Below are 26581 nucleotides of genomic sequence, written 5' to 3'. Positions count from 1 at the left end.
AGTGCAACTGGAATGCTCCTGAGGAGCAAGGATGCAAAGACTCTTTCTCCCATCCTTCGGCCATTTTCCGGGGGACTAGTCCCTGGAGAAGGACGTTGAGCTTGGTAGAGGAGGGTGCAGGGCCAGGCAGTGTTTCACTTTGTTGCACCTAGAGCACCCGGTCAGAACCCACTCACCACCACCTCAGAGGATCAGGGTGAGGGTCAATGAGTGCCAAGCATTTCACGCGGGAGCCTTGAGGCGTATGGAGCTCTTACTGGCAGAGTAGATCATGCCTTGGGTTCAAAACCACCATGCGGCATGGGGAAATGATGAGACTTCTGCTCCCATCGAGAATTCCTGCCTCAGAAACCCACGGGGGCAGTTTAGCCCTGTCCTGTAGGGGCACTATGAATGGGAATCTGCTTTTCTTTTTTTAATGCATTTAGTGTGCTCAGCCTAGCGTCAGGCTAACATGTACTGAGCCATTCCCACCATCACCGGGCCGTCACAGTCACAGAATGTAGCACAGAGCAACGCTGTGGGGGGCGACGAGGGGCATGAGCCCTTCCCACGCCCACCAGCCCACCCACAGGACTACTGGCCAAGGCTCACATCATTGTTGAGTCCCCATGTTGCGTCTTCTCTCCACTCAGCTTACCTGGGAAAGCAAGACACAAATGGGCAAAGGAACTTCCTCAAGGTCACCCGACTTGTGGGAAGTGTAGCCAGGACTCAAACTCAAATGATCCACCTGAGCCTGCATACCACACCGGCCACTGGGCCACCCCGTTTCTGGTGGCACTTCAGTAGCTGATCACCCAGCAGCTTGGAGGGAGTCACCCGCCCTGCAGCTTGTCGAAATCAACACCCGACAACTCCACAGGCTTTGGGAGGTGCAACCCTTGTCCTCCGTGGGCCTGGTCCTTGGCATGCCTGTCCGGAGGCTGCGTCCCTTGATGAGCTCTAACCCTGTGGCTGGAGGTCCACCAACTTCTCCCGGGTATCTAGTGCTCGAGGCAGTGCTTTGTAGGTTCCGAGGCCCATGGTAGGGTCAGGGCACGTTTCCCACAAGCTGTACCGCAGCCTGCCCCACAGGCCTTCCAGAATTCTTACATATGAAAGGGGTTGGGAAAGTGTGTGGGAAACGGAATGGAAAGACCAAGGGATTTCCCCACAAACCTTTTAAAGCCCCCTCATATACCTTGGAAGGAAGCATGTAGGCACTAACACTGAAGTTAGTAGAAAAGGGAAAACTTGTTAATTTCTTGACCAAAGTATTTGATTTTACCTTTTTTGGGTAAAAGTGTAGAATCTAGTACTACTTAAGACACAAGAAGCCATGGATGGACTTGGCGCAAACCACTGCAGTCCCTCAGTCTCCTGTCTGTAAACAGGACCTGCAATCTGTTATAAAGCTGAAATAGGCAAATCCACGGATGACGCCCTCAGCCCCCCCCTCCCCTCCCCACCTCTAATCAGCCATCCTGCTCCCGAGCAATTGCTCGCCAAGGTGCCCAGTTCTTCGTAAGCCTGACTCACAGGTGGGTCTGTGCGGGAGCCAGGGGTGCTTCCTGGCACGGAAGCTCCCGAAGTCTTACCATTTATTTGAAATGGAAATAAGGAAGCTGCTTTATTTTCATTCGGCTTTGTTTCCCTAGACTTCTGAATCTCATTGATGACCAGTGAGCAGTGCTGGACAAGCAGACTCTGCCCAGAAGTGGTTTCCTGGGGCATTTTCACCAGCCTCCTTCCTGGGACGCTGTAAAATGCAGAAAGGCCGGTCTCATCCCTGGGCAACCTGACTCCAGGAGTCGCCAGCAGGCTGTGGGCTCAGCTGTCATGTCTGGGGTGTTTATAAAGCCTGGGAGCCCCAAAAAGCATATGTGCAGATTGAAGGGTCTGTCCTAAGGCTCTGTAGCAAAGTCCCCATCCAGATGGACCCGGAATGCAGCACCTCCTGGGGCAGCCTGTGCGGTGGCCCTTGGGCCCTAAAATGACCTCTGCACCCTTCCCTGCATCCCTGAGCATGGCAACTGGAGGCTACTTGTGACCACCATTACCCAGGGTGCCCCCTCTCCCTGCTGCTGCCCGTGACCCCTGCTGGGGGAAGCAGCCCTTCCAGCAGCAGGTATTTAAATGTCAAAAGTGTGTGGTGGGCTGGGAGGCAAGTTAAGAGGTAGGCTGCTTTTTGAGGTCATTATTTTAATTACCATTAAAATAATTGGCACTCTGGCTATCAGAAGAACATGAGGCGATCAGAGGCTCAAGGCACCCCTCCCCCACCTCGAGGCGGAGCAGCCTTCAGTGTCTGTGTAATTAAAAGCTCTGTCTTTCATGAGCACAATAAAGAGGCCAGGGGGTGGGCAGGCTGCAGGCCTGCTGCATGTTAATGCATTTATTATGATCAATAAGCCCTTCCTCGAGTTTTGTCCTCTGGTTTGGGTATTCGTGTGACTGACAGCGGAGAACAGCTCTGCTCGGTGGCGGGGAGGATAGTTACTTAGAGGCACCCCCCCCCTCCGGGTGTCAAGGCCAGCCTCTCCCTCGGTGACTGTACAGCCGACAGCCTTCTCGTGGCTCCAGGGATGAGATATGGTCAACGCAGGCAACAGTGCTGAGCGCGCTGTCTCAACGAGGCTGCTTTCCTGAGATTAACGTGCCCGTTCTCTCCCTTGCAGTTACGAGAACTGGTCAGCATGAGGCTGCTTTCCTGAGATTAACGTGCCCGTTCTCTCCCTTGCAGTTACGAGAACTGGTCAGCATGTGCATCTACCCTGACCCCACCCAGAGACCTGACATCGGGTATGTGCACCAGGTGGCCAAACAGATGCACGTCTGGATGTCCAGCACCTGAACACAGCTGCTCCGTGCCCTGGGACAAGCCAGTACCACTTTGCCCGACTCTTCCTAGCTCCGAAGTGGCTGCCTGGTAGCCTAGAACTAAGACAAAGGGGGTCTTCCGAGGGGACCGGGCTTGACAGCAGCAATGCTGCAGACCACCTCTGGGGAGGGCGCAGCCCTCGTGTCATTGACGGTCAGACCTGGAAAGTTCTGTATCGGCTGTGGACAATCTAGGCTGGGCGGCTGGGCAGGCCCTGAAGTGCCTCTGTCTGGGTCATAATGTGAATCCTTTGGCAGATCCCTTCCATGACTCCTCAGCCTTTCTCCAGTGAGAATCGCAGTTGTCTGCCATGTTTAGTGAGCCTTTGACTATGGTTAGTACCAAGTTCAGTTTAGTTCTTAGTTATTTTTTCCAACAGCCAATCTGTGCCTGCTTAGTGTTGCCTATTATAAAGGGATAAAGTGGAAAGTTGGGGGTTTCTTCCCCCTGGAGTGGAGATTTTGCTAATGCTCTAATCTACACTCTAACTTGATGAACACCGTGAGAATCCAGCACCCGGCACAGCTTCCGGGTAAACGCTATGGGAAAGCCCCTTTTTCCTTGCAGGCCCGTTCGCCACCTCCTCCAGAGCAATAGCTACACTTGGCCCTCTGCCTTCGTGCGAGACTTCCTCTCCAGGGCAGTGTTAGGCCTCAGAAGCACTGGGTAGCAGTACAAGTGCTATCTAAGGTCGGTCCTCTCTACAAATTCTGGTTCAGTAACTTCCTGGTGTGGACTGAAGACGGCTTCCCTAACCTTTCTGGGCCTTTACTTCCTTATCCATAAAATGGGACTAACACTTCCCCACCCTCCAGGGTTGCTGACAGAATTTGAAGTAAAACCTGCAAGTTACCTAGCACATCATAGATGCTCGATCAGCAGTAGCCGCTCGCTCCCCTTCCCAAAGCTGACGCCCACAGATTGTGAAAGTCAAGAACCCTTGTATGGCTGCGCTGTTGCAGGAGGCCAGCTGCCTGCTCACTGGTTTCTGCTCCCAAACAGGAGTAACTGTGAAGCTTAATTTATAAATGTGAATTCACTCTCTGAAGGAAATCGTTCGCATTGTGTCTCTACACTCAAATCAATACTCCCACGGTCTACAGGGACGTCCACTGACCTGATGACAGTTCAGCCCTCTAGACTTGGGCACAACCACCCCACCCCATTGTTGTGGGGTGTTTCTGACCCACTGGCTGACCCTGGGAGCTCACTGACCAGGCCTCCATGGGAATAAAGGACTTGGAACAAGGGCACCACTGTCTCCAGGTGCCGTGGATTGGGTTCTGCTGTGAACACTAGGTTCTGAGAGCTGTTCTTCAGATGCAACCTTGGCTTTGTACTGGTTCTCCGTGTTTGCAATAAAAGGGGGAAAGGGGTGACTTTTCTGAGTGATTCATGGGCATTTTTAAAGTTTCATCCTTCCAAACCAGTAAAGTTACAACCAAGTTGGTAGCATCATCTCGAGAAGCCTTTAAAAACACCATTTCCCAGGCCCGGTGGCATCCTGAGTCGCCCTGGAAATTTTTTAAGCGCTCTAGAGATCGGGATGCTTTCAGCCAAGTTGGGCCCTACATAATCCCATTGTTCTCCCCCACCAGACTCTAGCACTTGTAGCAGGGGAGACCAGCTGCCAGTGGGCCCGCTCTGGAAGCCTCATGGGGCCGGGCCTCTTTCCTGTGTCCCCAGCAATGCTCTCCCCCTGCCTAGCACTTAACACCGAAAGCTGTTCTAGGCCCAGACAAACGCTTAGCAAATATTCCTTTCAGGCTCTCAGAACCCCTATGGTGGTTCTCTGGGCAGAGTCGCCTGAGAACACAGGAACTTACCTTCTCTACTCGATCCACTTTTAGCAGCATGGTAACCATTGTCTGACTAGCGGGACCCTCTGGGGATACGTCAACCATTCACCAGACCAGGTTGTTTGTGAAATCGCTGTGTCTTAATTATTACAAAAGAGTAACACCCACACCACCACCACCACCACCCCGCAAGCATTCTGTGGCACCAAAGTGGAGCATACATGCCTCCCCCCACTCCCCAATACATGCCGCTCCATTGCAGCAAAGTCAGCCCCACTCCTCCTCCTCCTTTCTTGGCACTTAGGACTGAGCCGGGCACTAGCAATCACACTTGAAGACTCTACTCTATTCCTTCTTGTTTGGCTTGCTGTGCTTCACTCAACTTCAAACAAAAACAACTGGGGACATCCCCCCTCCCCCCGGATAGCCTAAGGTGGGGGTGCACGCCTCCAGGTCTAGAAGGGTGCATCACCCTTGCCCCACCATGACCTAGGCAGGTACAGGTGAACTCCCATCCCTAGAAGGGGCTGGGGCAATGGGCCTTAGCAGACCTAAAAAAAACAAAACAAAAACACACAGCCCCAAGCCTTAGCCACCCAATTTGGTTTTTATTGAGTTTCATTTACCACACACTGGTCAAACGAATGTCTTCCAGAGAGGGGCCTTTGGGTGCCCCGCCTTTTAGAGCAGTAACCAGCCAGCCTATGCCGGCACATTCACGAAGTGTCCATTGTCTGGACAGTTTCTTCCAGGACCTCAATGTCCAGGGTAGTGACCTTCTCGGTGAGGACAGCAGTGGTCCCTTTTTCACACCTGTACCGGCCAAGCCTAGTGAGAGGAAACAAAAGCGCATGAGATGTCGCTGAGGGTGCCATGCCATGAGGGGAGGGGATTGAGAGGTTCAGGAGCAGCAGCTACGTGCTGGCTACATGCAGGCTCGCCTACAGCCCGGCTGGCCCTCCTCATTCCCAGCTCAGGGACCAGGGGAGGAACTGCACTTCCCCAAGGGTCTCTCTCTCTCCAGCCCTGAAGGGCTACAAAACGGGAGCCCGGCAGATACAGTGTCAGTCCCACGAGAGAATGGAGACAGCATCTGCCCCTCAAGGTTCTTTCCCACCTCGCACCCCTGGAAGGCACCAGAACACAGCAGACACTGACTTTAAACTTCAGTCTCAGTAAAGTATCTTTCGGTAACCAGCAGGAGGTCAAGTCTTCATTTTAAGTTTCTTGTGAAGCAGCAAAAATGACAGAATTATTGCCTTAAGGATTTTTAAAGTACCTACAAGTATAAACAATATAAAATGATCCACAACCAAACTGTGGACTTGTCACTTTAGACCACACCCTCAAGACTCAAGAGTTAACTGTCCTGCAGGGACAAGGTGGGTCACCAGGACAACAGATCTAATACGTTTCCTTGGTGGGAAGCTGCGCACAGGGCTGACTGCTAATTCTCCCAGCAGGGCCACGAATCCCGAGACTGCCAAAGAGCAGCATGTACCCAACTATTCTTCAGGCCTGTCCCTCGCTAGGGCACATCTCAACCGCGCATACCGGCCAGCTGTGCCACAGCCCTGGGGTTCTTGGAAACCCACCCTCCCCGAAAGGGCACTTGGACTCAAAGGAGCAAGATGCAGAAAAAAGGGAGACTTGCACAGCTGTGTCCAGTCCAAGAGCTTGGGCAGCAAGCAGCAGCTTGCCTTCATTTCTGCATTATCTTCCCATCCCCACCACACTTGATTATTATTTTAAAAACAATGTTGTTGGTGTTAAGAATATATACCACACAACATACACCCATCTGAGGGTTTCTGCGTGAAGTATCCTCTAACCACACTGATCACATCCCCGGTGCCCCTGTCTCCTAGGTTGTTCCTCCCTTCCTCACAGAACCCACAGGCCCTCAAAGTCCCTAGCTAAGCCCGCCAGAGCCTGTGGCCACGTGTCTCACCTAGGTGCTTCTCGGAAGGGCGTTCTGCCCCCAGCAGATGTTTTTACTCGTTAGGCTACTGTTTGATTGTCAGAAGACTGGAGGGGTTAATTTTGGTTTAAGGGTTAAAGATTACCTCAGGGCAATCGTTTCAGGAGTTCATCTACTCTTCAGGGACCAGAGAGTGGGAATTCCAGGACATTTTTGGAATTCTAGTCTGTATTCCCCCCTTCTGATCCGGACTCCCCCCTCCATGGAATCAGTTCAGTGAAGGTGGTCAGGCACCATCCAGTTCTTCTGTCTCGAAGCATCTGCTGCTGCTTATCTTTTTCAGAAGTGAGGTCATAAAATACAAAACCGAAAGCCAAACCAAACGCACTGCCGTCGAGTCGATGCCGACTCAGAGCAACTCTGCGAACAAGGTAGAACAGGAATTCCCTGTCTTTCTCCCCATATACAAGTGGGCTTCAAAGAGTTCTGTGGAAAAGTCAACTTAAGACAATGAAATGTTTCCAAAATGCTCTCAAGTGCCTTCCTATGTGGTTAACTTATTTCACACAGCGGGGATTCGAGGACCCCCCCGCCCCCACACTGCAGCCTGTACCAAGGACTCCCTTCTCCACGGCGAGGGTTCCGCTGCACGCACATAAACGGTGCTTAGCCATTCAGGCAGGAAGTTGTTTCCTCCTTGGCTCTTGTGACAAGTGCAGTAATAAGCACTGGTGGACAGGCCCGAGTCTCTGTGCTTTCAAGACTCTTGGTATACACCTAGGACTGCAACCGTTGGGTCATGTGGTAGTTCAATTTTTAGTTGATGGAGGTACCACCACGATATTCATCATAATGCTCTACTATTTACTTCCCACCAGCAATGAGTAAGGCCCAGATTTCCTTTGATTACATTTTAGTTTGTTTTATTTTATTTTAATCTTAGCTATCCTATTGGGAACCAAATGGCATCTCACTGTGGTTTGGATTTGCATTTCTGATGGCTAATTACACTGAGCATCTTTTTCAGGTGTTTGGCGCTCATTTGAATATGCTCTTTGGTGAAATGCTTATCCAAGTCTTTCTCCTTTATTTGTTACATGCCTTGTTGTTGTCACATTCTATCCTTAAAGAGCCCAAGTGGTCTCATCTTTTTAAAATGGGCCCCTCAGTCTCCCCCTCCCCTCCCCACCCTTTACTTGAAGAGGTCTCTCAATCCTCACCATCCTGGAAGCTTGGCCAACCAACACACTTGGAGCCTGTGTCCCCAGAGGCCTCTACATTCCTGACTCATTTGCAACACATCTCTGTGTCTCTTGGAGATTTGGATACACAAGAGGCTCTTCACCTCGTGGTTTCAGCAGCATGCAGGGAGGGCTCAACCTTAAGCAACAAAGGATTGCAAAACAGGGCTGTGGAGAGTCAGGGGAAGCAATAATAATTTCAGAGCCAGGTCCTCTGACACTTTGGGGAAACGCCCCTCACCACTAAGGCAGATAGTGTCCCAGTCAGGCAAGTGCTGACCAAAATGCTGACAGTAAGATCTGAGAGAACATGTGAACTGCTGGTATGAGTGCCCTCAGCCACAGGGCATTGGTGGGGGTGAGGGTGGGGCTGGAGGGGGCAGCTTGGTCCAGAGGTCAGACCACCGCACCTGGACCACATGCCTAGCACCTTCCATATCACCTTGCTGAATCTTCACAGCTGGCCAGTGGAGTCTGTTTTTTCTACATGTGTATTGACTCCTCTGCCAACATTTAGTACAGTAAGATATACTGCTTTTGGACAAGGGCTCGAGTCCCACACAGCTCCCTGTAGACACACACACTACTCTGCAAGGCTTCAACTAAGACCTCTCGAATTCTCCCCACTTTGCGAGGTGCAGTCTGAATAGAAGGATGGAGTGTAACCAGCACCTCCCACTCTTCTCCTACCCTCCCCAGCCCCTCCCCACTTTAGCACAGGCTGCCCAAGCCACGCTGTACCCATACGGACCTGGTGACGTACACCAGACAGGGGTCTGGCTCAGGTCTTCAGGGAGCTGAAAAGCAGCAAAGCCTACTTTTCCCCCACCCCAGCCCTGAGCTGCTCAAGATGCTCCCCACTTCCTGCGAAAGCCCAGGGACCGCCTGTTATCATTACTGACCACTAGTCCAGCCTTATCGTTTCAAAGGCAGGGTGAGCAACTTGCCCAAAGTCACCAACTTAGCTGCTGGCCATTTCTCCCACCCCCCACTGATCCACAGCTGCTGGGTCGTTCAGTGGCAGGATGACACCGGTGAGCTTTCACAACTTGGAGGGGCCGTGGCAATGAATACCGCTGGCTTTCAATGCTCTATTCCTTCCTGTGAATTACACCTGATCTGGTGAGGGGTTAGAGCAAGCACTCCAGAGGGGAGCTGCTGGATGCGTGTGGAAGGCCCAGTGTGCTGCACACCCACTCAGCCCTGCCACACTGGGATGGAAGTAGCTGGACAGCCACAAAGGTCGCCAATGCGGTTCCCCGCCCTCGCCAGCCACCAGTTCCAAACTTTCCAGGGTTGTGTGTTGCGCAGCAAACCCACTAGACCTCCACTGGGTCCTGCTGCTTAGCTGGGCGGCATCACTGCTCAGCAGTTTCCACAGACTTACTGGCAGACCCCCTCCCAAACCTAACCGGATCTGGTTAACAGTGGCCTCTCAGGAGCCACAGACCATTCTGCCTGCCCTGGGGGGAAAAAAGAATTTCAGGGGATTCTTTTAAAAACACTCCTGATCACAATTTCTAGCTTAGGACTCAGCTTGCCTGGGCGCCATACCCGACAGCAGCCCTGATCAAAGGTTGCTGTGTCAGCTGGCCTGGGGCACATGGTTTGCTAAGCGTGAGAGAGAATCACAAAAAACCCGGCCAAGCGCCATGTAGACATCCAGGGGGCCACAGAGGGCAGGGCACAAGTGCTTACCTGGTGCCCTTTTTATTGGGCACCGAGAAGGGGCGGAGAAAATCCAACTTGCTCTTGCTGATGACACAGAGATCGATGTTGCTTCCGGAGCCCAAGTCATTGAAGACGCCAGCCCCAATGGCCTCACTCACCAGCTTCTTGGCCTCTTCCTCCTGAAAAAGCAAATGGCAGTGACTGCACCTGCAGCCTGACTGAGCCTCGCAAGAAGTTCTCACAGGAGGCGGGCAGTCTTACAGATGAAAAAAATGACTAACAGAACCTAATCAGGGGTCCTCAAACTTTCTAAACAGGGGGCCAGTTCACTGTTCCTCAGACCCGTTGGATGGCCAGGCTATAGTTTAAAAAAAAAACTGTGAACAAATTCCTATGCACACTGCACATATCTTATTTTGAAGTAAAAAACACAACGGGGCAAAAACACCCGGCGGCCAGGATAAATAACCTCGGCGAGCCACATAGGGCCTGTGGGCCACAGTTTGAGAACCCCTGACCTAAATGATTTACCCAAGGTCTCCAAGATGCTCAGTGAGGGGAGTGGGCTTTTCAGCCCTCTCCGCATGTGTCCCCTCTTTATCATACTGTTTTACAGTCAATCACTGCAAAGCTGGAAACTGTCGGGCTGACAAAGACGACTCACCATCTAAATCAGGGGCCAGCAACTCCCATTGTCAAGGGCCAAGCAGTAAATATTTCAGGTTTTGTAAGTATGCCGTTTCTGTCATGAATAACATGGCAATAGCTATGGACTGTATGTGTTAGCGAATGGACATACTCTGTTCCAATAAAACTTTATTAAAAGAAGAGCTGGTGCCAGGGGCTCAAGGAGAAAGAAAATGTTTTGAGAAAGATGACAACAGATGTACAGATGTGTTTGACACAATGGATGTATGTATAGATTGTGAAGAGCTGTAAGTGCCCCCAATAAAATAAAATTAAATTAAAAAACTTCATATTAACAAGGACAGTGGTGGGTCAGATCTGAATCACACACAGGCTGTACTCTGCTGTGCTGACCAGGGGCCTAATATGTCTAGCACTGGCTGAAACTTGCTTCCGGGTCACAGACGGGAGAAAGTCATTCTCACGGGAAAAACACTAACACCAAAACACAGCAGTGGTCAGGCAAATCATGGTGGAGGGGAAGGATGGGACCCGCTGCACAGGAGAACCCATCTCCTCCCACGAATAGGTCTGCGTTTACTAGGTCACTGGTGTGCCTCTCCTCCATTCCAGTTTAGGAAGCAAGTCTACACCCCCAAACATTACTCGTGAACAAATGGACTAACTCATCTCTTATCCCAGGAGGCCAGACACTGATTGCAGAGAGACCCAAGATACCTGCCCTCTAGGGACTTATGTTCAGGTGGGGCTATGAGACACCCAAGTAACTGCAATGCAGTCTGATGTGGAGCTGTGGGAACCCTGGGTCAGTCAGTCAGTAAGGGCCTCAGGCAGGACTGAGGGCCAGGCAGACCGAGCACCACAAAAAACAAGTGAGAGCAACAGAGGTAGGCAGTGAACGCAGCCAGGCAGGGCCTGGTGTACATCTAATTGAAGCTCTTTATGCAACAAGAACAGAAATGAACCAACCTTTCAAAGAAGGAAATCCAACCTGTTCTGCAGCCCCTTCCCAAGCCACCCAGGCAGGAGAGTCCTGAGCCATGCTGGCTGAAATAAGGTGGTCATGTTGGTTAAACCCTGTAAGAAAAACAGGCGCCGCCTACTGCCTAAAATGCCAGCCTTGAAATCCTCTAAAGGCTGATTCTCAGACTTCGAGTTGTAAAAATATCTGAAAAGACCACCACTTTTCAAGTCAGAAAGTGAGGCTGCAGTGACAGGAGTGCCCTCTACAGACTCAGAGAAGGCTCAGCTGAAAGTGGGATCCCACAGCAAGCCAGGTACAGGGGCCAGGGGCTGGTTATTTTCATCTTTATTCCATCCCTCTTCACCCTGAGCAAGGCCAACGAAGCCATGTACATACAGTATACCTGACCACAAGGTCCTGTAAGAATGATTTCACACAGGCATTCCCCTTGTTGGGATTCTCACCTGGTATTTCCAGTGTTCTATGAGGCCAAAACCCTTGCTGAAGGTGGCAGCCAAGACAGGAGCGGAGCACACAGATGTGTAAGCACAGACTTGGTTGCAAGGGCGCAACCCCTTTTACAAAACAGGCGCATGCCAATTCATTTCTTTAGAAACCATCAACGGACTCGGGGATAATGTTTTTAATATGCCAAGTCCTAGTAAGGCAGAGGCAGGCACACAGTGTGCAAGTGTGCATGTGTAGGGCCCCCACCATTTCCTCCGCCCACTTCCTACCTCCTCATGCCCTTCTCTGCTCTGTCTTTTCTCGTCGTGCTGCAGGGCTGTGACCCGACGATGGCGCCCAGTGGGCAGGCGGCACTAGGCCTGCCAGCAGCACCTAAGACCATAGGGGTCCATTTCCCAAGTAAGTTGTTGGTGGGGTAGAAGAAGTGGGGAAAGACCAGATGAAACTAAAATGTACCCATGGCATGGGCCAGTCCATTACGCAGGGCATCTCGATCCCACAATGCTCACGGGGCTACGAGATCAGGAGTGATTCTTCCTCTAATTGCAAATATTCTGAAACGATAACTTAAAAATGTGGAAAGTATGTATACCTTGATTGAGTCATAAAATTACTATTTGCTAAAAGATAAGGGATTTTTTAAAATTAAGCAAATATACTTTTTAACTTCCTTTATTCCCCACCAACTCAAAGGAAAAAAAAATTCTTAAGAAATTCTCACAGTCACAATCTGTCCCCTTCCTGTCAGCCCCAGGCCTCTACCACCTACATAGGGCTGAAGGGCATGTATGAAATGAAATGGATCGTGCCTCTACCCTGCACCTCCTCAATGTACAATCACCATCGTGGATTTTCACCCCCAAAACCATCCATCCAGTCAGGTTGGTAGTGTCAGAAACTAGAGCTGGACGAGATCCAATGGCTTGTCTCAAGTCTCATGGCGATGCTTGTCAAAATCCTTAGGCTTTAGGGCCACACCACCACAGGCCACACCAGCTCACTAGTACCCAGCCTCAGTCCTGAGCTGGGACTCCAGATTGCTAACAGGATTCTGGGCTGTGCCACTCCTCTGCACCTGTATGCTCAGAACTGGCTAAGTCAGACGAGGAAGGCTGATGCCAGCAGCAGGCCATTTCCATTGAGGGGTGGAGGATGTGTTGTTTCCCAAACTGCCTACAGACCACTGTACCTCCAGGGTCTGCCTCCTTCACTCTCTGCCGGGTCACAGTCACGTTTCCAGGACACAGTTATATCAGACATCAATCACTATCACACATGCCCACTCTCAGGAGTCAAGCAAGGTAAAAATGACCAAGGCTGTGTACTGTCTAACATTTTCAGAGATAAGGGATCAGCTTCCTATGTGGAAGAATGCCTTTAACTAGAGCATTTCCATACCCATTGATTCTAGATGCATATGCAAATATGCTCCTGAGCACAATCATACTGTGTTTTCCTTATAATGGGATTTTGCAATTACACAACTTTTGTCTTTAACATGTGCTACCAAATATTTAGGGAACCCATCAAGAAAAACTGCAAGCCAAAAGCCGGCATGGGGACAATGCCCCGCTGTATGGCCCTCTGGCTCACAATCCATGCAGAAGCACTGGTTCGCCCTCCCTCCAGCACTCCTCCTGCAGAGACACTGCGTTTCCCTGTGTTGGAAAATGCAGGCTGCCTGCCTGGGACAGCTGCCATGGAAGGGTGTTGGCAAAGCATGGCAGAGTCTGTGACCCCAGCTAATCAGGCCCAGTGGCCTCCGAAGCCAGATGTTCATGGATTTGTATCACCAGTCACAAGAGCACTTGGGTTCAGTGTGGGACTGGACCCACAGAACTCATCTTGGCTACAAAGAAAATGGCCATCCAAGCCCATGGTAACCTGTTTTTCTTTAGAGATGCTCCAAGATGCCTCTGGTGACTGCAAGCTAGTTGCAGGACCCAGGGTCAAGGTCACCCAAGCAGCTGTGGCAGAAGAAAGATTGGGTATGAACTCCCAGTCTGGCACTTACGACTGCTGTGCAACTTTGGGCAAGTCACTTCACCTCTCTGCGTTCACTCTCCTCCTCTATCATACACGCTGAACAAATCCTGCCTCACAAAACTGCTGCAAGGATTTCAAGTAAAAGCACCTACTCCAGTGCCTGGCACATAGCGAAAGCTTGCAGTGGTAAATCATTTAACAAAGCATGTCAAAGGGCTCCTAAAAGCCTGATTTAGTTCAGAGCATCCTGAACCAAGCCCCAGGCCAGGAGAAGGAGGTCCGAACAAACCTGCTGACAAATCTCCTTGTGGTGCCACGCCAAAGTTCCTATAATAATTAATCCCAGCAAAAAGCACACTCCCTAAAAGTTCAGGGAATATAAAAGGAACACTTCCTGCTTTATAGCTACAAAGACCAAACTAACTGGGAATATCCGTCCCCCGGGCCAGCCCTGCTTCTTCAATGAGATTACAGTCAGAGTGATGTACTGCACGACAAGTCAGCTGTGACAAGCAGCACTTTATAGAGCTATCTGTTTGTCTCCATCACGCATCGCACAATGTGTCCCTGGACTCCAATGTGCAGCTCCATTTACCGCTGCATGACAAATGGGCAGCACTTGTAAAAGGCACAAAGAGGTCCATGTCGGCCATGTAATGGTCACCACAGCTGTACCCGAGTGCTTGAGGGGACAAAACAGACCCCCAAGTTCATTAAACTGACCAGTAATGGATCTTTCAAAAAGTGCCTTAGGAATCGTACAGAAAAGGCTAAAATAAATAACTCAGCATGGAAGGCTAATCTGAAATGGTGTTTGATAAATTATTTATAACACAGGCGATTGTCTGCATTTAATATTGGAGCTACTAGTAGCATCTTTAAAAGATGATTTATGTGTTGTAATGCTATTAAACTTTATATTGGCCCACTGCTGGCTATAAAGTCTGCTGAGATTTAGAGAATGAGTTTTAAACTGTCACTGCAACATCATAGGAGATGGAGACTGTATTAAATCTTTACTTTAAACCTGTTATCTAGAGAGTTGCATTTTGTAGACACTCACAAACTGATAGATTACCTTGGCATCCGAGACGGGGCCGGTCCAAAATAGCGTGCTGCAGAGAAACTTCCCCACCTTATATCTTGTCCAATCCCTCTTCCCACGGAAGCGGTTTTAGATAGGGAATGTCACTGGAATCAAATGTAGGTGCCCCGGCCAACGGCATCCTGGGCAGTTCAGCACCAAATTAATACTCTTTAAATAACCCTGCTCCATTCGACTCTTCAGTTCTGCATACTGAGCAGTGCTTTACTTACACCGGTGGCAGGCAACGCATTAAATATGCATTCTGACTGGAAAACCTAACATAGTACTTAAAATACAGCTATGGAATGTAAAAATACTTATCTGTGGCAAGTCATTTCAGACAATCAATTTGTAGCTAAAAATTGTGAAGAATTGAAAAAGAAATGAGATTGGTCATTTGATGGAAAATATTCATTTGTGGTACTGAGGAGCTGACGAAGGGGCAGATCCAGCCTGCTCCGTGAAAAGCACAGCTCCCCCGGCTCCGCCTCTTTTCCGGGGCCTCGGCCCGGATGCCCTTTGCACTCTGGTTCCAGAAGACTGCGAATGTGGGTGGCACTGTGGCTCACCCCACACTACTGACTGTCTCCGACTCGCCTCTGGCTCACAGAATCTGAAAGGACCCCTTGGTTCGCCATAGCCTGTTCCTTTATTAATAGCTGACTATGTTTCTCAACCAGAATGGAATCTACTCAGGTTTTTTCTTGGAAGCCTGGACTACCTTTTATCTTTTTTATGTCAAACACAAACACCTCCATTGCTCTGGTAGTCTGTAGTACACTAGGTCAAAGTCTGGGTGTGATCCGTTTGGGCTCTAAAAAGAAAACCCAGAAATTTGCACCTCACTTGGGTGTGCTTCATACCTTCCCTGTCTTGTATACCAAACAACTAGCACAGTGCTTGGTATGCAGGCAAACAAGTAAGTACAGTCAACATTAACTTTAAATCCATCCTCAGTTCTAAATAGAAAAAAACATTAAATGGCAGATCAATTTCAAAATGAGGTTGCTCCAAAATCCAATCACTTCCAAGTGGGACCAGGGAGCAGTAATAGCAGAAGACCGTGAAACACCGGACAAGCACAATGTCCTTCCTGTAGGGAGGGGCCTGCTGACAAGGCTGAGGTTCTGACATGTCACTGACGCGGCCTGAAGGAGTCATTAATGGCTGATGGGTGAATAAAATTTAAAGAGCTCCAAAAAGAGTTCAACACAGTCCCCCTCCAGCAGTTGGCTTCCCACGCCAAGGGGCAGACCTGATGAAGCGCATGTGTAGCCATATATTTTATCATGGAAAAAGTTCATTTCATTTCCCCCCCAGACTGGCTGTGTGTCAAAAGCAAAGGTGTCTGCGTTTTGTTTCGGCGTGAGCAGTTTGGGTAAGCACGGCCTGCCTGTGTGAACATCTGGGAACTGGGTGAGTAGAGAGAGTTCCAGCGGGGGCTGAGTGCACAGCTTTTTTTATTTTGTTTTGTTTTTGTAACAAGATCTGAGTGGCAAAGACACAAATAACCGAGGGAAAACCCGCTGCGGGTACAGTGCTAGTTTCCTGGTTTTAAGGAACCTGTAGCCCAATAGTTAAGTGCTCAGCTGCTAACCAAAGGGTTGGTAGTTCAAATCCAACAACCGCTCTGTGGTCAGCCTTCATAAAGGTGTACAGCCTTGGAAAGTCTAGGCGGCAGTTCTCCTCCATCCCGAGGGGTCATTCAGGGTCAGAACCAACGTGAGGGCAATGAGTTTGATTCTGACCTCACAGAAATTTACTGGCACACAATCCAGCAAAATGGGAAAGGTGTTCATCTTCAAAGAACTGCCATCTGGGTCACTCGTGCTGTGCTGTTCACAGTTCGTGGCTGAGCAAAGTCAGAAGCTGCACAAGCACAGTGGGCCAGGATAGGCTGTCACAGGAGGAGAGCCAGTCAGTACTGGCCTCCCCATGCCACCACTGGATGCCCATTAAGAGAATGGGGCGGTGCACATACAGATCTACAGACAGAGCTGGAACTGGTAGCAAGTCCTCAGGGCAAGGGCCTGGGAGCACCAACAGGAAGCACCCACCTCATCTCTGGGCCGAGCCAGACACAGATGCTACTCACATGATGTGGCCTCTTAGCCCCAACTGTGCCCTCAGAACCCAGAGGCACATGCATGTGTGGTGCCTAGCAGCACAAAGCCTCCGCCTTCCTAGCCCGCCATCAGGATCACTGGTGGCAGGCAAGTGGTTCTGCTGGATTCTGTGACGGCAAATGAAAGAAATACCTAAGCTTCCAGAGGGAAAAGGACCAAAAAGACAAGAACATATTGCTTTCCACAAGGAGGAGAAATCCGTGTTCACAGCATATGTGTATACAAATATATATTTCCAAGGCTGCATCGAATTAAATGTAATCAGAAAGGGGGTGGGGGGCCAAGAAAGACTGAATTTAAAGGAAGCGAGGAATCGGCTCACGAATCCTCAACACAAAAACCAAGCTGCCGCAGATGCTAGTAAGATCTTAATATTCCTCTCTCTCCATAAAACAATACGATCAGCAACAACTCTAATAAATAAATTACCGGAGACTCTGAAAGAAAGAGACTTGGAAAGAAAAGGGAACAGAATGGAGTGAACTGGTTCCTGGGGGATAACGAAGATTGAAAAGCCGGCAGCATAAAGGTTTCCAAGGATGAAAAAAGGAAATGATAACCGAAAATTCAGTCCTGCCAGCAGTGGAGGAGGCAAGCCAGGGGCTGAGACAAGCAGAAGAGCCATGGTCACACCAAGCCTATGTGCCACCAGTCAGGAGGACAGGAAGGGGCAACTGCTCAAGGAACTGCGTGCGTTCTATGACACCATCCTGTTTCTCTAGCCTAGGGAGGATTAACAAGGACAGGGAGGAAATCCAAAGCATTACAGAACACCTTGTTCTAGAAGTGCAAAACGTGACTATCACAAAATTCAAAGGCTACAAAGCCCCTGCAAGAATGCCCCCACACTGTACTTACTACACCCCAGGCTGCAGCCTAAGCAAACAGAGCCCCAGCTTCTACAAAATGTCCAGTGGGAAAACAAGCAGATAATCTGAAGGCCAGCGAAGAAATGACTACAGGTCCATACGATGCAAGGGACGGTCGAGTCTTGAGAGTCAGCAGCAGAGCCAGCCCTTCCAGCTCACCAGTGGGAGTCCGTGGACAATGACACTGTAAGGCTGTGTTTTAGAATGCAGCCTGGGACGGAGAGCCCCAAGGCAAGGAGGAAGAGGGTTAGTGGTTATAATAGCCCCAGAAGGATATGCAGCTAGGTGGCAGGGACAGGGAGGAAGGAGCAGGCTGAGAGAGGGACGGACCACCAGCAGAACTGGAAGTGGCAGAAGGTGCCATCGGACTTCTCACATCAGCCATGGACAGGGACCATTCAATTCCTCCAAGCGAACCTAGCCATCACAGAAAAGCCTTTGTAACCTCTTGACAGCTCTTTCTCTGTGGCAAGGGTGGGGGGGAGAACGGACACTAACAATTCTATTTTCTAGACACTGGCAAGCTTCTGCAGTAGGTACCTTAATGGGGGTCACGAAAACAGAAAAAAAATAAAGGTGGAGTTAGTGAACGTGTGCTCAGGTTGTTCTGTAATCAGGCTAGGCTGAAACAACACGGATCCCACCTCATCTCTGACAGGACTCTCCAAGAACACCTACTTGGCACCGAGTGTGGTGGCTAGAATACAAGGCTTCATGACCTGTGGGGTCACCAGAGTGGAAGGATGTATAGAGAGAAGTAGTAAGAGAGAGCCTTGGTCACGGTGCGCTGTGCATGTTCAAGGAAAGGTTCTGAGGATGTACAAGTGCACAGGCTCAAGGGAAGCAGACGGGGAGGGGGATCGGGGCAGGACACTGGTGCAGGTTACTACTCCCTATGGCTGACCACCTTCTTCTGGGACCCCAGGCTCAAAAGGCCATTCTGCAAACAGCCTCTTAAGGTCTAAGGGGAGGAAGGATGACTAAAGGCATAAGGAAACTTTGGGGGAGCTATAATGGATACAGGGGTATTCACCACGTTGATTATGGTGATGGTACACTGAGGAGAAAGACTGGGCAAAGAATGACGATCCAGCTACGAACTCCGCTGTTACTTACTAGCCCCTGTGATGGTGGCAGTCAAGTCAGGCAGCGTTTTGAGCTGTAAGCACAGTTCCTGGTATGCGCGACAGCCAAGCGCTAACATGATCACTCAACATTTGTTATGGATCAAATCATGTCCCCTCACAATGTGTTGTAAATCCTAACCTCTATGTCCGTGGTTCTATTCCCAAGCAAGAATAGGTTGTTACTGTTATGTTAACAAGGTATAATCGGTGTAGGGTGTGCCTTGAGTCAATCTCTCCGAGATATTAAAAAAAGATTTGGGGGAAACTAATTGTGGTAGCAAGTGTACAATACGGCTTGATGTGATTGAACTATAGACTGAAATATGTATTAACTCCCAATTAAAAATGAATTTATTTTTATAAAAAGATTAAATGAGTAGAAGAGAAGTAGAGTAATGGATGCCAGACGCCTGGCTATCTCCATAGAAAAATGCACCAGAAGCTGAAGAGACAAAGACCTTCCCCCAGAGCCATCAAAGGCAGAACGTCTTCCCCGCGAGTCAGCACCCCGAGTTTGGACTTCTAGACTCCTAAACTGTGAGCAAATAAACTGCTGTTCGTTAAAGCCATCCATTTGTGATATTTGTATGACAGTGGCACTAGAGAATGGAGACAGCCCCTTCTCTACTGCTCACACAGTTGTCAAGAGGAAAGCTTAACTCTTTCAGAACTACTAATGTGATGGCCAACTGCTATTAACAATGCAAAGCAAAGCAATTATGTAATTAACTGCTACATTGCAAATAAAATCCAACATAATACCACAAAAACCTCTTATTCGTGTGTGCATTTTCCATACAGAATGGACTGCCATATCAGGACGTCTACTACAGAGCACCTTTTCACTTCCTACATCTCACCAGAAACTATACTGTAAAAGAAGGCAAAAAGAGAACTCACATTTAAGGTGTCCAGGCGATGTGCCAAAGTACATTGTTCCACTGACTCTTTAAGCAACCCCTGAAGGGAGCCACCACACAACCTCATTTACAAATCCAGTAAGCTAAGGGTCCGTGAGAGTAAAGGGTAGCTAAAAAGTATACAGCCAACAAGGAGAAGGCCTGAAACTCAACAGTTTAAAGCAGTGCTTCTTAACCTTCCTCATGCCACGACCCTTCACTACAGTTCCTCATGGGGTGGGGACCCCCTCAACCATAAAATTATTTTCATTGCTACTTCATAACTGTAATTTTGCTATTGTTATGAACCAGGTGACCCCTGTGAAAGGGTCGTTCAACCCCCAAAGGGGTCAAGACCCATGGGTTGTGAACCGCTGTTTAAAAGTTCCTTAAGCCCATGTTTTGTTTGGTTTTTTACCTGAAAATGGAATCAATCTCCAAACACTTCACTTCCCAAAATAATGATGCTTGTTTAGGCCTTAATTACTAGATGTAATTGAAAAATCACTCTTGGGTTTATGTATTGAGCCCTTTCATGACCCATGAGACCTAGATTTCCCACCAACATTTCCAACCTCTCCGCTTTCTCAGGAAACGGCTTTCCCAGCTATAGCATGTACCTGGCAGAAACCTGTATCTCTGCAGGAACTGAAAAAACAGGCCTCATTCCACTAAACCTACCATGAATCTATTTGGGACGCATGTGTTCCACAAAATTATATTAAAATCCATTACCTCAAAAAAATTTTTTCTTGATTTCAGCATGCAGTCAGTCCATTACTGAAAGCATAACATCACAAAAACAAGTCAAAGCATAAAATAATTCAGTCATGAAAAGATTAAAGCAGTTCACCTCTACAATTCTTCACAGTAAATGCAAGCATACCTTAGAGATATTGTAGATTTAGTTCTAGATCATTGTAACAAAGTGCATATCACAATAAAGTGAACCACAATTTTTGTTTCCCAGTGTATATAAAAGCTGTCTATACACACTTGTTTATAAAGATGTTTAACCTAAGTTATTGCCATCTATTAAATGTGCAAGCATATTATGAAAGTAATAAAATATTGTGAAAATTGCCAAAAGATACACTAAGAGCCAATAGGTAAGCTTGGCACAGGATTGCCACAAACCTTCAATTTGTAAAAATTACATTATCTACAAAGTGCAATAAAGCGAGGCGCAATAAAGAGGGTGTGGCTGTGTAACGCTTAAATTAGACTTACTGCCAGAGCTGATTCCGAGTCACAGTGACCCTAGAGGGGGTGGGTTTCCAAAACTCGAACTATGCAGAGGAGTAGAAAGCCTCATCTTTCTCCCATGGAGCCACTGGTGGTTTCACACTGCTGGCCTTGCAATCAGCAGCCCAGTGCAGAACCCACTCAACCACCATATAGAACCTCAGGAGCCCACCTGGCATAGTATGGTAAACACTGGGCCGGTATCCAAAAGGTCAGTAGTTCAAACCCTCCAGGAGAAAGGTGCATAACCTTGGAAACCTTATGGGACAGTTCTACTCAGTCTTGCACAGTTGCTATGAGTCAGAATCTACCCAAAGGTGTCTGTTTGGAGTTGGAGAATTAATGACTTCCTGATGAATTCTTGAAGAGCCCTTATACAAGAGGGCTTTAAACAGTCTGCGGGAAAATTCCATTATGTTTTCACTCCATTTTCTATGAACTTTACCAACCCTCTTGGTATTCCTCAAATTCCAAAGCAAAACTATATCAAATTTATTGCATCAGTATAAAATTCAAATATTCAAATTTTCCTAAATATGGTGTTGTTATCTACCATCAAGTTGAATAACTTAGGGTTAGCTCTTGTGTAGACCGCAATGAATGAAATGATGCCCTGTCCTGCATCATCCTCATGAGAATGGCTGGCATATTCAAGTCCAGTGTTTCAGCTATTGTGCCAAACCAACTCACAAAGGGCCAACCTCCTCTCCTTCACTGGCCCTCTATTTCACCCAATTGCTCAAGAAGAACATTCTGGTGGTTTACTTCTGAAAATTAGCCAACAATGAAAACGTTGTGGATCACAACAGAACATTGTGTGATTAGCGTTTTTTTTAGACAGAAGTAGAAGCAGAAGTGGATCACCAGCACTTTCTTTCTAGTCTTGGTCTGTAACCCCTGCTGAAACTTGTGTTTGAAATAGTATAGAGCAACAAGCAAGCTGCCGCCACAGTATGGCAAACTGACAGCCAAGTGTCACCAACAACTACCACCATATAACCATAACCTTTAAGCCAACAGAAGGTGTCCACATCTTTTTGACCTCGTATGTCACTGCAAAAGGTAACATTTCATATAATTTTTCCCATCGGGCTATTTGTGATTATAATCTTAAATAAAATTGATCAAGAAAGTGCTAGTGCATTTAAATTTTCTTTTAAAATGTCAATGGGGGGGTGGGAGGGTGGGGGAAGGAGGGAAGGGGAAAAAGAAGAGCTGATACCAAGGGCTCAAGTAGAAAGAATGACATTTTGGAAATGATGCAACCAATGTACAAATGTGCTTGATACAATTGATGTATGAATTGTTACAAGAGCTGTAAGAGCTCCCAATAAAATGATTAATTAAAATAAATTTTTAAAATGTTGATGGGAGAGAGGATAATGAAAGCATCATTTTGTTAACCCTATCAAGAAATTTACTAACAAAGTCTCTCCTAATAGCCCATTTTATAAGTGAGTTTTTCTAGTTTACAAACTGGGCTACAGAGACAAAAATCAACCTTCAAACCCAGACTTCTTCAAAGTCATGCCTGTTCTTTGCATTGTGCCCATTTTCAACCCTCTATGATCCCAATTCAACTGATCTGAGCTAAAAGAAGCTAAAGTAAATGAGCCCTTCTATTTTAATATTCTAAAATCACTGTTGTGAATGTTGCTCCTGGTTGTATGCCAGCACCAAACAGTGGCGGCAACTACGGTGCACCTACACTTTAACTACTTGGTGGAATTTAAAATCTGTTTCACACAACTTCGCATAATTTTAAAATTTTCTGGTTTTGCACAATTCCAGGGTTAGTAGGAGTGGTATAAATTATCTCACAGAAACCCACGAGTAACATTATCTGTTAAGGTTAAAACTTTAACTACCTTCCTGAGGTATGCTGCTGGGGTCTCATTACAGCAGGTAATCTCACTTTCTGCCATGCACAACACACTAAGTACCAGCATCTCCCAATTACACTGCACCGTAAATCTCAAAGGACATTTGAAAAGTCTACACAGCTTCTGCACCCACTGCTGAAACACAACCACTCTAATGGAACGTGGCAGCTTTCTAAACTAAATATTCACACGCCGGGACAGGGAAGCTAAGCTCCAGCCTTATCTCACACTGATGAGCGAATGCTAATTAAATGGCCACACTGACTCAGGAAATGACCACCCAGACAACTTTAGACACTGGGCTATCTCTTTCCCATCTCCTAGTAGGTTTCAGCTGTTCAAACTTCCAGGACGACACAACTGAGAGAAAATCCAGACAGGATCCCACCTGCCTCCGTCCATGATGCTCCTCAGTCTCCTGGTCCTAACCCTTCCCAAGTGTCAAGACAAAAAGACTCCCATAGGGAGCCTTTGGGGGAGCCACTTGCTCTTTGAGTTGATCCGGAAGTCCCCCAATTAGATTCCATCTGTCCACTCCTACTAAACTGTGAATGTCTCGGAGAAAGAAGCTATTCTTCAGTTCTGTGTCTATAACAAGAACAAAGGTTGGTACATAGGAATAAAGATCAATAAAACACAGGCAGATGGGATGCAAGCCCAGCCACCATCGGCCTCGGGACTACCGCAACCAATCACTCTAGTTGACAAGGCCTCCAGTGGCAGCAATGCCAGCACTGACACAGAAGATGTTCTTCTGGGGAGTGGGCACCAAGAAACTTTCACCTCTGCCCTTTTGCCTTTACCAATTCTGATGTGTTCTAGGAGTTTTTAAAAGAAGGAATCTAGAGATTATTCATTCTAATCACAATCATTTGGCTATTTTAAGAGCTTCTTACTTGGCTAGCAGAATGAAGACTTGATATAGGCCGCCATGTACCAAAAGTGATTGTCATCCAGTGAGAGCCCGGGATTCATTTGTGGGAACTACATAGGAAACAAGCCTCCGGTGAACTCCCTCTACCCACAACTGAAGGATGGGGGGAAAGGGGCTACACTACACAGAGGGCATTGGAGGGGTGAGTACAGAAGATCAAAGGCATAAATCTGAAACTTTGTCAGTTGGTTCCCTCTCTGATGCACCCTGGATGTGAACTGGTTTTCAACATTTTCTGTATTCTTGTTTTGTTTTTGCTAGTTCATATTAAGGTATCTCTCAAAGGTATTATATCACTGGAGGTCACACACTCTTGAAGTTGTGTTACATGTTGTTCTGTTTTTCAATATATGCAATTAAGGACTGATGAAACTATAGGGACAGCAAGTAGAATAAGGGTTGCAGGGGGCAGGGGATACAGTGGGGGGTAGGGGTCGGGGGTGTAAAAGAGAGATGATGTCAAGGAGTCCAGAAAGAAAAAGAACGTTAGTGGTAGCAATTATACAATACTGCTTGACGTGACTGAACTATGTAATGATATATGTATTAACTCCCAATTAACAATTAATTAAAGTGCCATAAAAGCAATAGTGACTCTGAAATGTTTGTGCCAACTTTAGTCTCATCCTTCTGCACCACATAATTTTCAATATCCCTTCAAATATTGGCAGTTCTATTTATTTGGATATCTCAATATATAAAATTTGCTGACATGGCCCCCCGCACCCTGCATCCCCCAGCCCCCACACCCATTGAATTCATACAGCTACATGAAAATTGCGAGGCTTTTGGGCAAGGTGACCAGATTTTAACATTGGTAAAGCGGGACAAAAGCAGGACGCCATTGATAAAACTCATATCCTGGCGAAATAGCCACATGGCAGCCGAAAACCGTATACCCTAGCTAGTTATGCATTCTTTCCAAAATTCGGACTTTTAAAACTGCTGCGGGACGTGAGAAAAACTGTTAAAAATCGGGACTGTCCCGCCAAAAGTGGGGCGTCAATTCATACATCTTACTTTTGGGGGCTAAAAACTTCTACTCAGGCAAATTACACGGGCATTTTAAAGTGACAATATATTTTATATCAGAAGGCAAAAATAGTAGAACAGCCATTTAAAATGTTCCAACAATGAAAGCTATTAACTCAATGAAATACATACAGTTCAAGCCCTCGGGTTCCTCTGTGTTCTAGGCAGTGGTTTCACTTAACATCTAAATGTACCATGTTAGGAAGTTTGTGGCTTTTATTTTATGTTCATTTACATGTACAATGTAAACCTACACGGGTATCACATTGAAATGTTTAGCCCCAAACGTTATTTTAAACGTAATTTTTCCACAGAGCTATTTGATTAAAAATTAAAAAATGAAAAAACTTCCCTAAAATTCTTAAGCACACGTTAGTGTATATTAGTGAATCTGTAATGTGTGGCTGTTTTGCACACCCACATGCCCATCACCTCCCCCTTTCTGATCGCACACACCACACAAGTATAATAAACCATGTTAATATTTCATACTACTGTGAAATATGCTGGAGTATCAATTCAACATCTGCTGTCTTTAGGGTCCAGGAGTCCCGCAGAGACACTTTCAATTTGTAATTGAGTTCTATGCTGAATTAATCAGCAGTTTATCTTTTTTACTAAAATAACGTCTTCACCACCAACCCAGATTTACATTAACAATTTATGCCAAGTTACCTGCCAAGGCAAAACTTATAAGATTCTAAGCTACCATCCAGTAACACTCGGGTCTGTATTTCACGGCTTCTATTTCTCTAGCCTCGACAAGATCAGTTCAAGAGCTCACCCTTCTCAGACTACAGGAAACATCTTGGACCTGTGATACAGAACCTTACTTCTGATGATGCAATTCATGAAGGTTTTCCCCCCTTTCCCTAAAAGGCACTGTTCCATAAGTACTTAAGATTTTCTACATTCTTCAAATGGATTTCTAGAATGGAATAAGATGAGTGAATCAAAGAAATTCTTTCATTTCTTTTCCCAAGGATCTTAGGACATTCCAACCTTGGCTTTACTTGGCTTGAGTAACAGAGAAGAACCTCGATGAAGGGAGTGATTGCAGGGCCTTGAATCATGGCCCCGAGGCCCAAGGTAGCAAAAAGCAATTCCGTTTGAGATCAGATGAGTACGAGTACATTTTCTCTTTGAAATCATACCATAGGATATCTTCTTAGCAATAGTATCATCTTTTAAATTCCACCTACACAGTTGAAAGCCACAAGACATTCACTCTCCTTAGCTTTATCTTGAATCTGCCGCTTGTTTCTTTGATGTAAGAATCTCTGCCACAGGTGTAGCAAGCCATATACTTTGTGAAATATTTCTATATAGTATATATGTCCCTACATTTCATAATTATAGGAAATACATACACCAAAAATATTTCAAACGGAACACCTGTTCCAAAGAAATGCATCATAAACAACTACCTCTCTACTACAGCATAAAAGAACACCTTTTCAACCAACTTGGCCATTAGCTATATAAAGAATCTGCTGTTGGACAGAATGGCCTCTTTCAAAGATATCCCTGAACTGGAGCAGCAAGTGTGGCATCTAGCACTTCCAAAAAAACCTCACTGCCATGGAGTCGATTCAGGCTCATAGAGATAGACCCTACAGCACAAGGTAAAGCTGCCCCTGGGTTTCTGAGACTAATTCTTTATGGAGTAGAAAGCCTCCTCTTTCTCACATAGAGCAGGTGGTAATTCTGGAACTGCTGACCTTGTTGGGGTTAGCAACCCAATTCTTGTAACCCACTCCGCCACAGGACATCCAGCACTTAGATGGTACTAGATAAACATCTGCGATTGAATGCATA

General features: G+C 47.3%; 2 protein-coding genes across 3 annotated transcripts in view; one reads left to right on the top strand and one right to left on the bottom strand.

Annotated features, from left to right (window-relative positions):
* The window catches only part of NEK6 (NIMA related kinase 6), a 93872-nt gene extending 89630 nt beyond the window's left edge, over positions 1 to 4242 (top strand). For both annotated transcript variants that reach the window (XM_045290197.1, XM_045290196.1), the window contains exon 10: positions 2726 to 4242. In XM_045290197.1, the coding sequence (XP_045146132.1) occupies positions 2726 to 2836 (111 nt within the window). In that variant the 3' untranslated portion in view covers positions 2837 to 4242. The remainder of the gene's footprint in view (positions 1 to 2725) is intronic.
* Positions 4243 to 5250: 1008 nt separating this feature from the next.
* The window catches only part of PSMB7 (proteasome 20S subunit beta 7), a 65850-nt gene continuing 44519 nt past the window's right edge, over positions 5251 to 26581 (bottom strand). The window contains exons 7-8 of the mRNA XM_004716463.3: positions 9523 to 9674; positions 5251 to 5490 (exon numbers count right to left, since the gene is read on the bottom strand). Coding sequence (XP_004716520.1) covers positions 5379 to 5490; positions 9523 to 9674 — 264 coding nt within the window. The 3' untranslated portion in view covers positions 5251 to 5378. The remainder of the gene's footprint in view (positions 5491 to 9522; positions 9675 to 26581) is intronic.

The sequence above is a fragment of the Echinops telfairi genome, unplaced genomic scaffold, assembly GCF_000313985.2.
Source record: "Echinops telfairi isolate 266 unplaced genomic scaffold, ASM31398v2 ScPeMD7_32;HRSCAF=126, whole genome shotgun sequence".
Classification (NCBI taxonomy): domain Eukaryota; kingdom Metazoa; phylum Chordata; class Mammalia; order Afrosoricida; family Tenrecidae; genus Echinops; species Echinops telfairi.
This window is presented reverse-complemented; position numbering and strand designations above follow the sequence as displayed.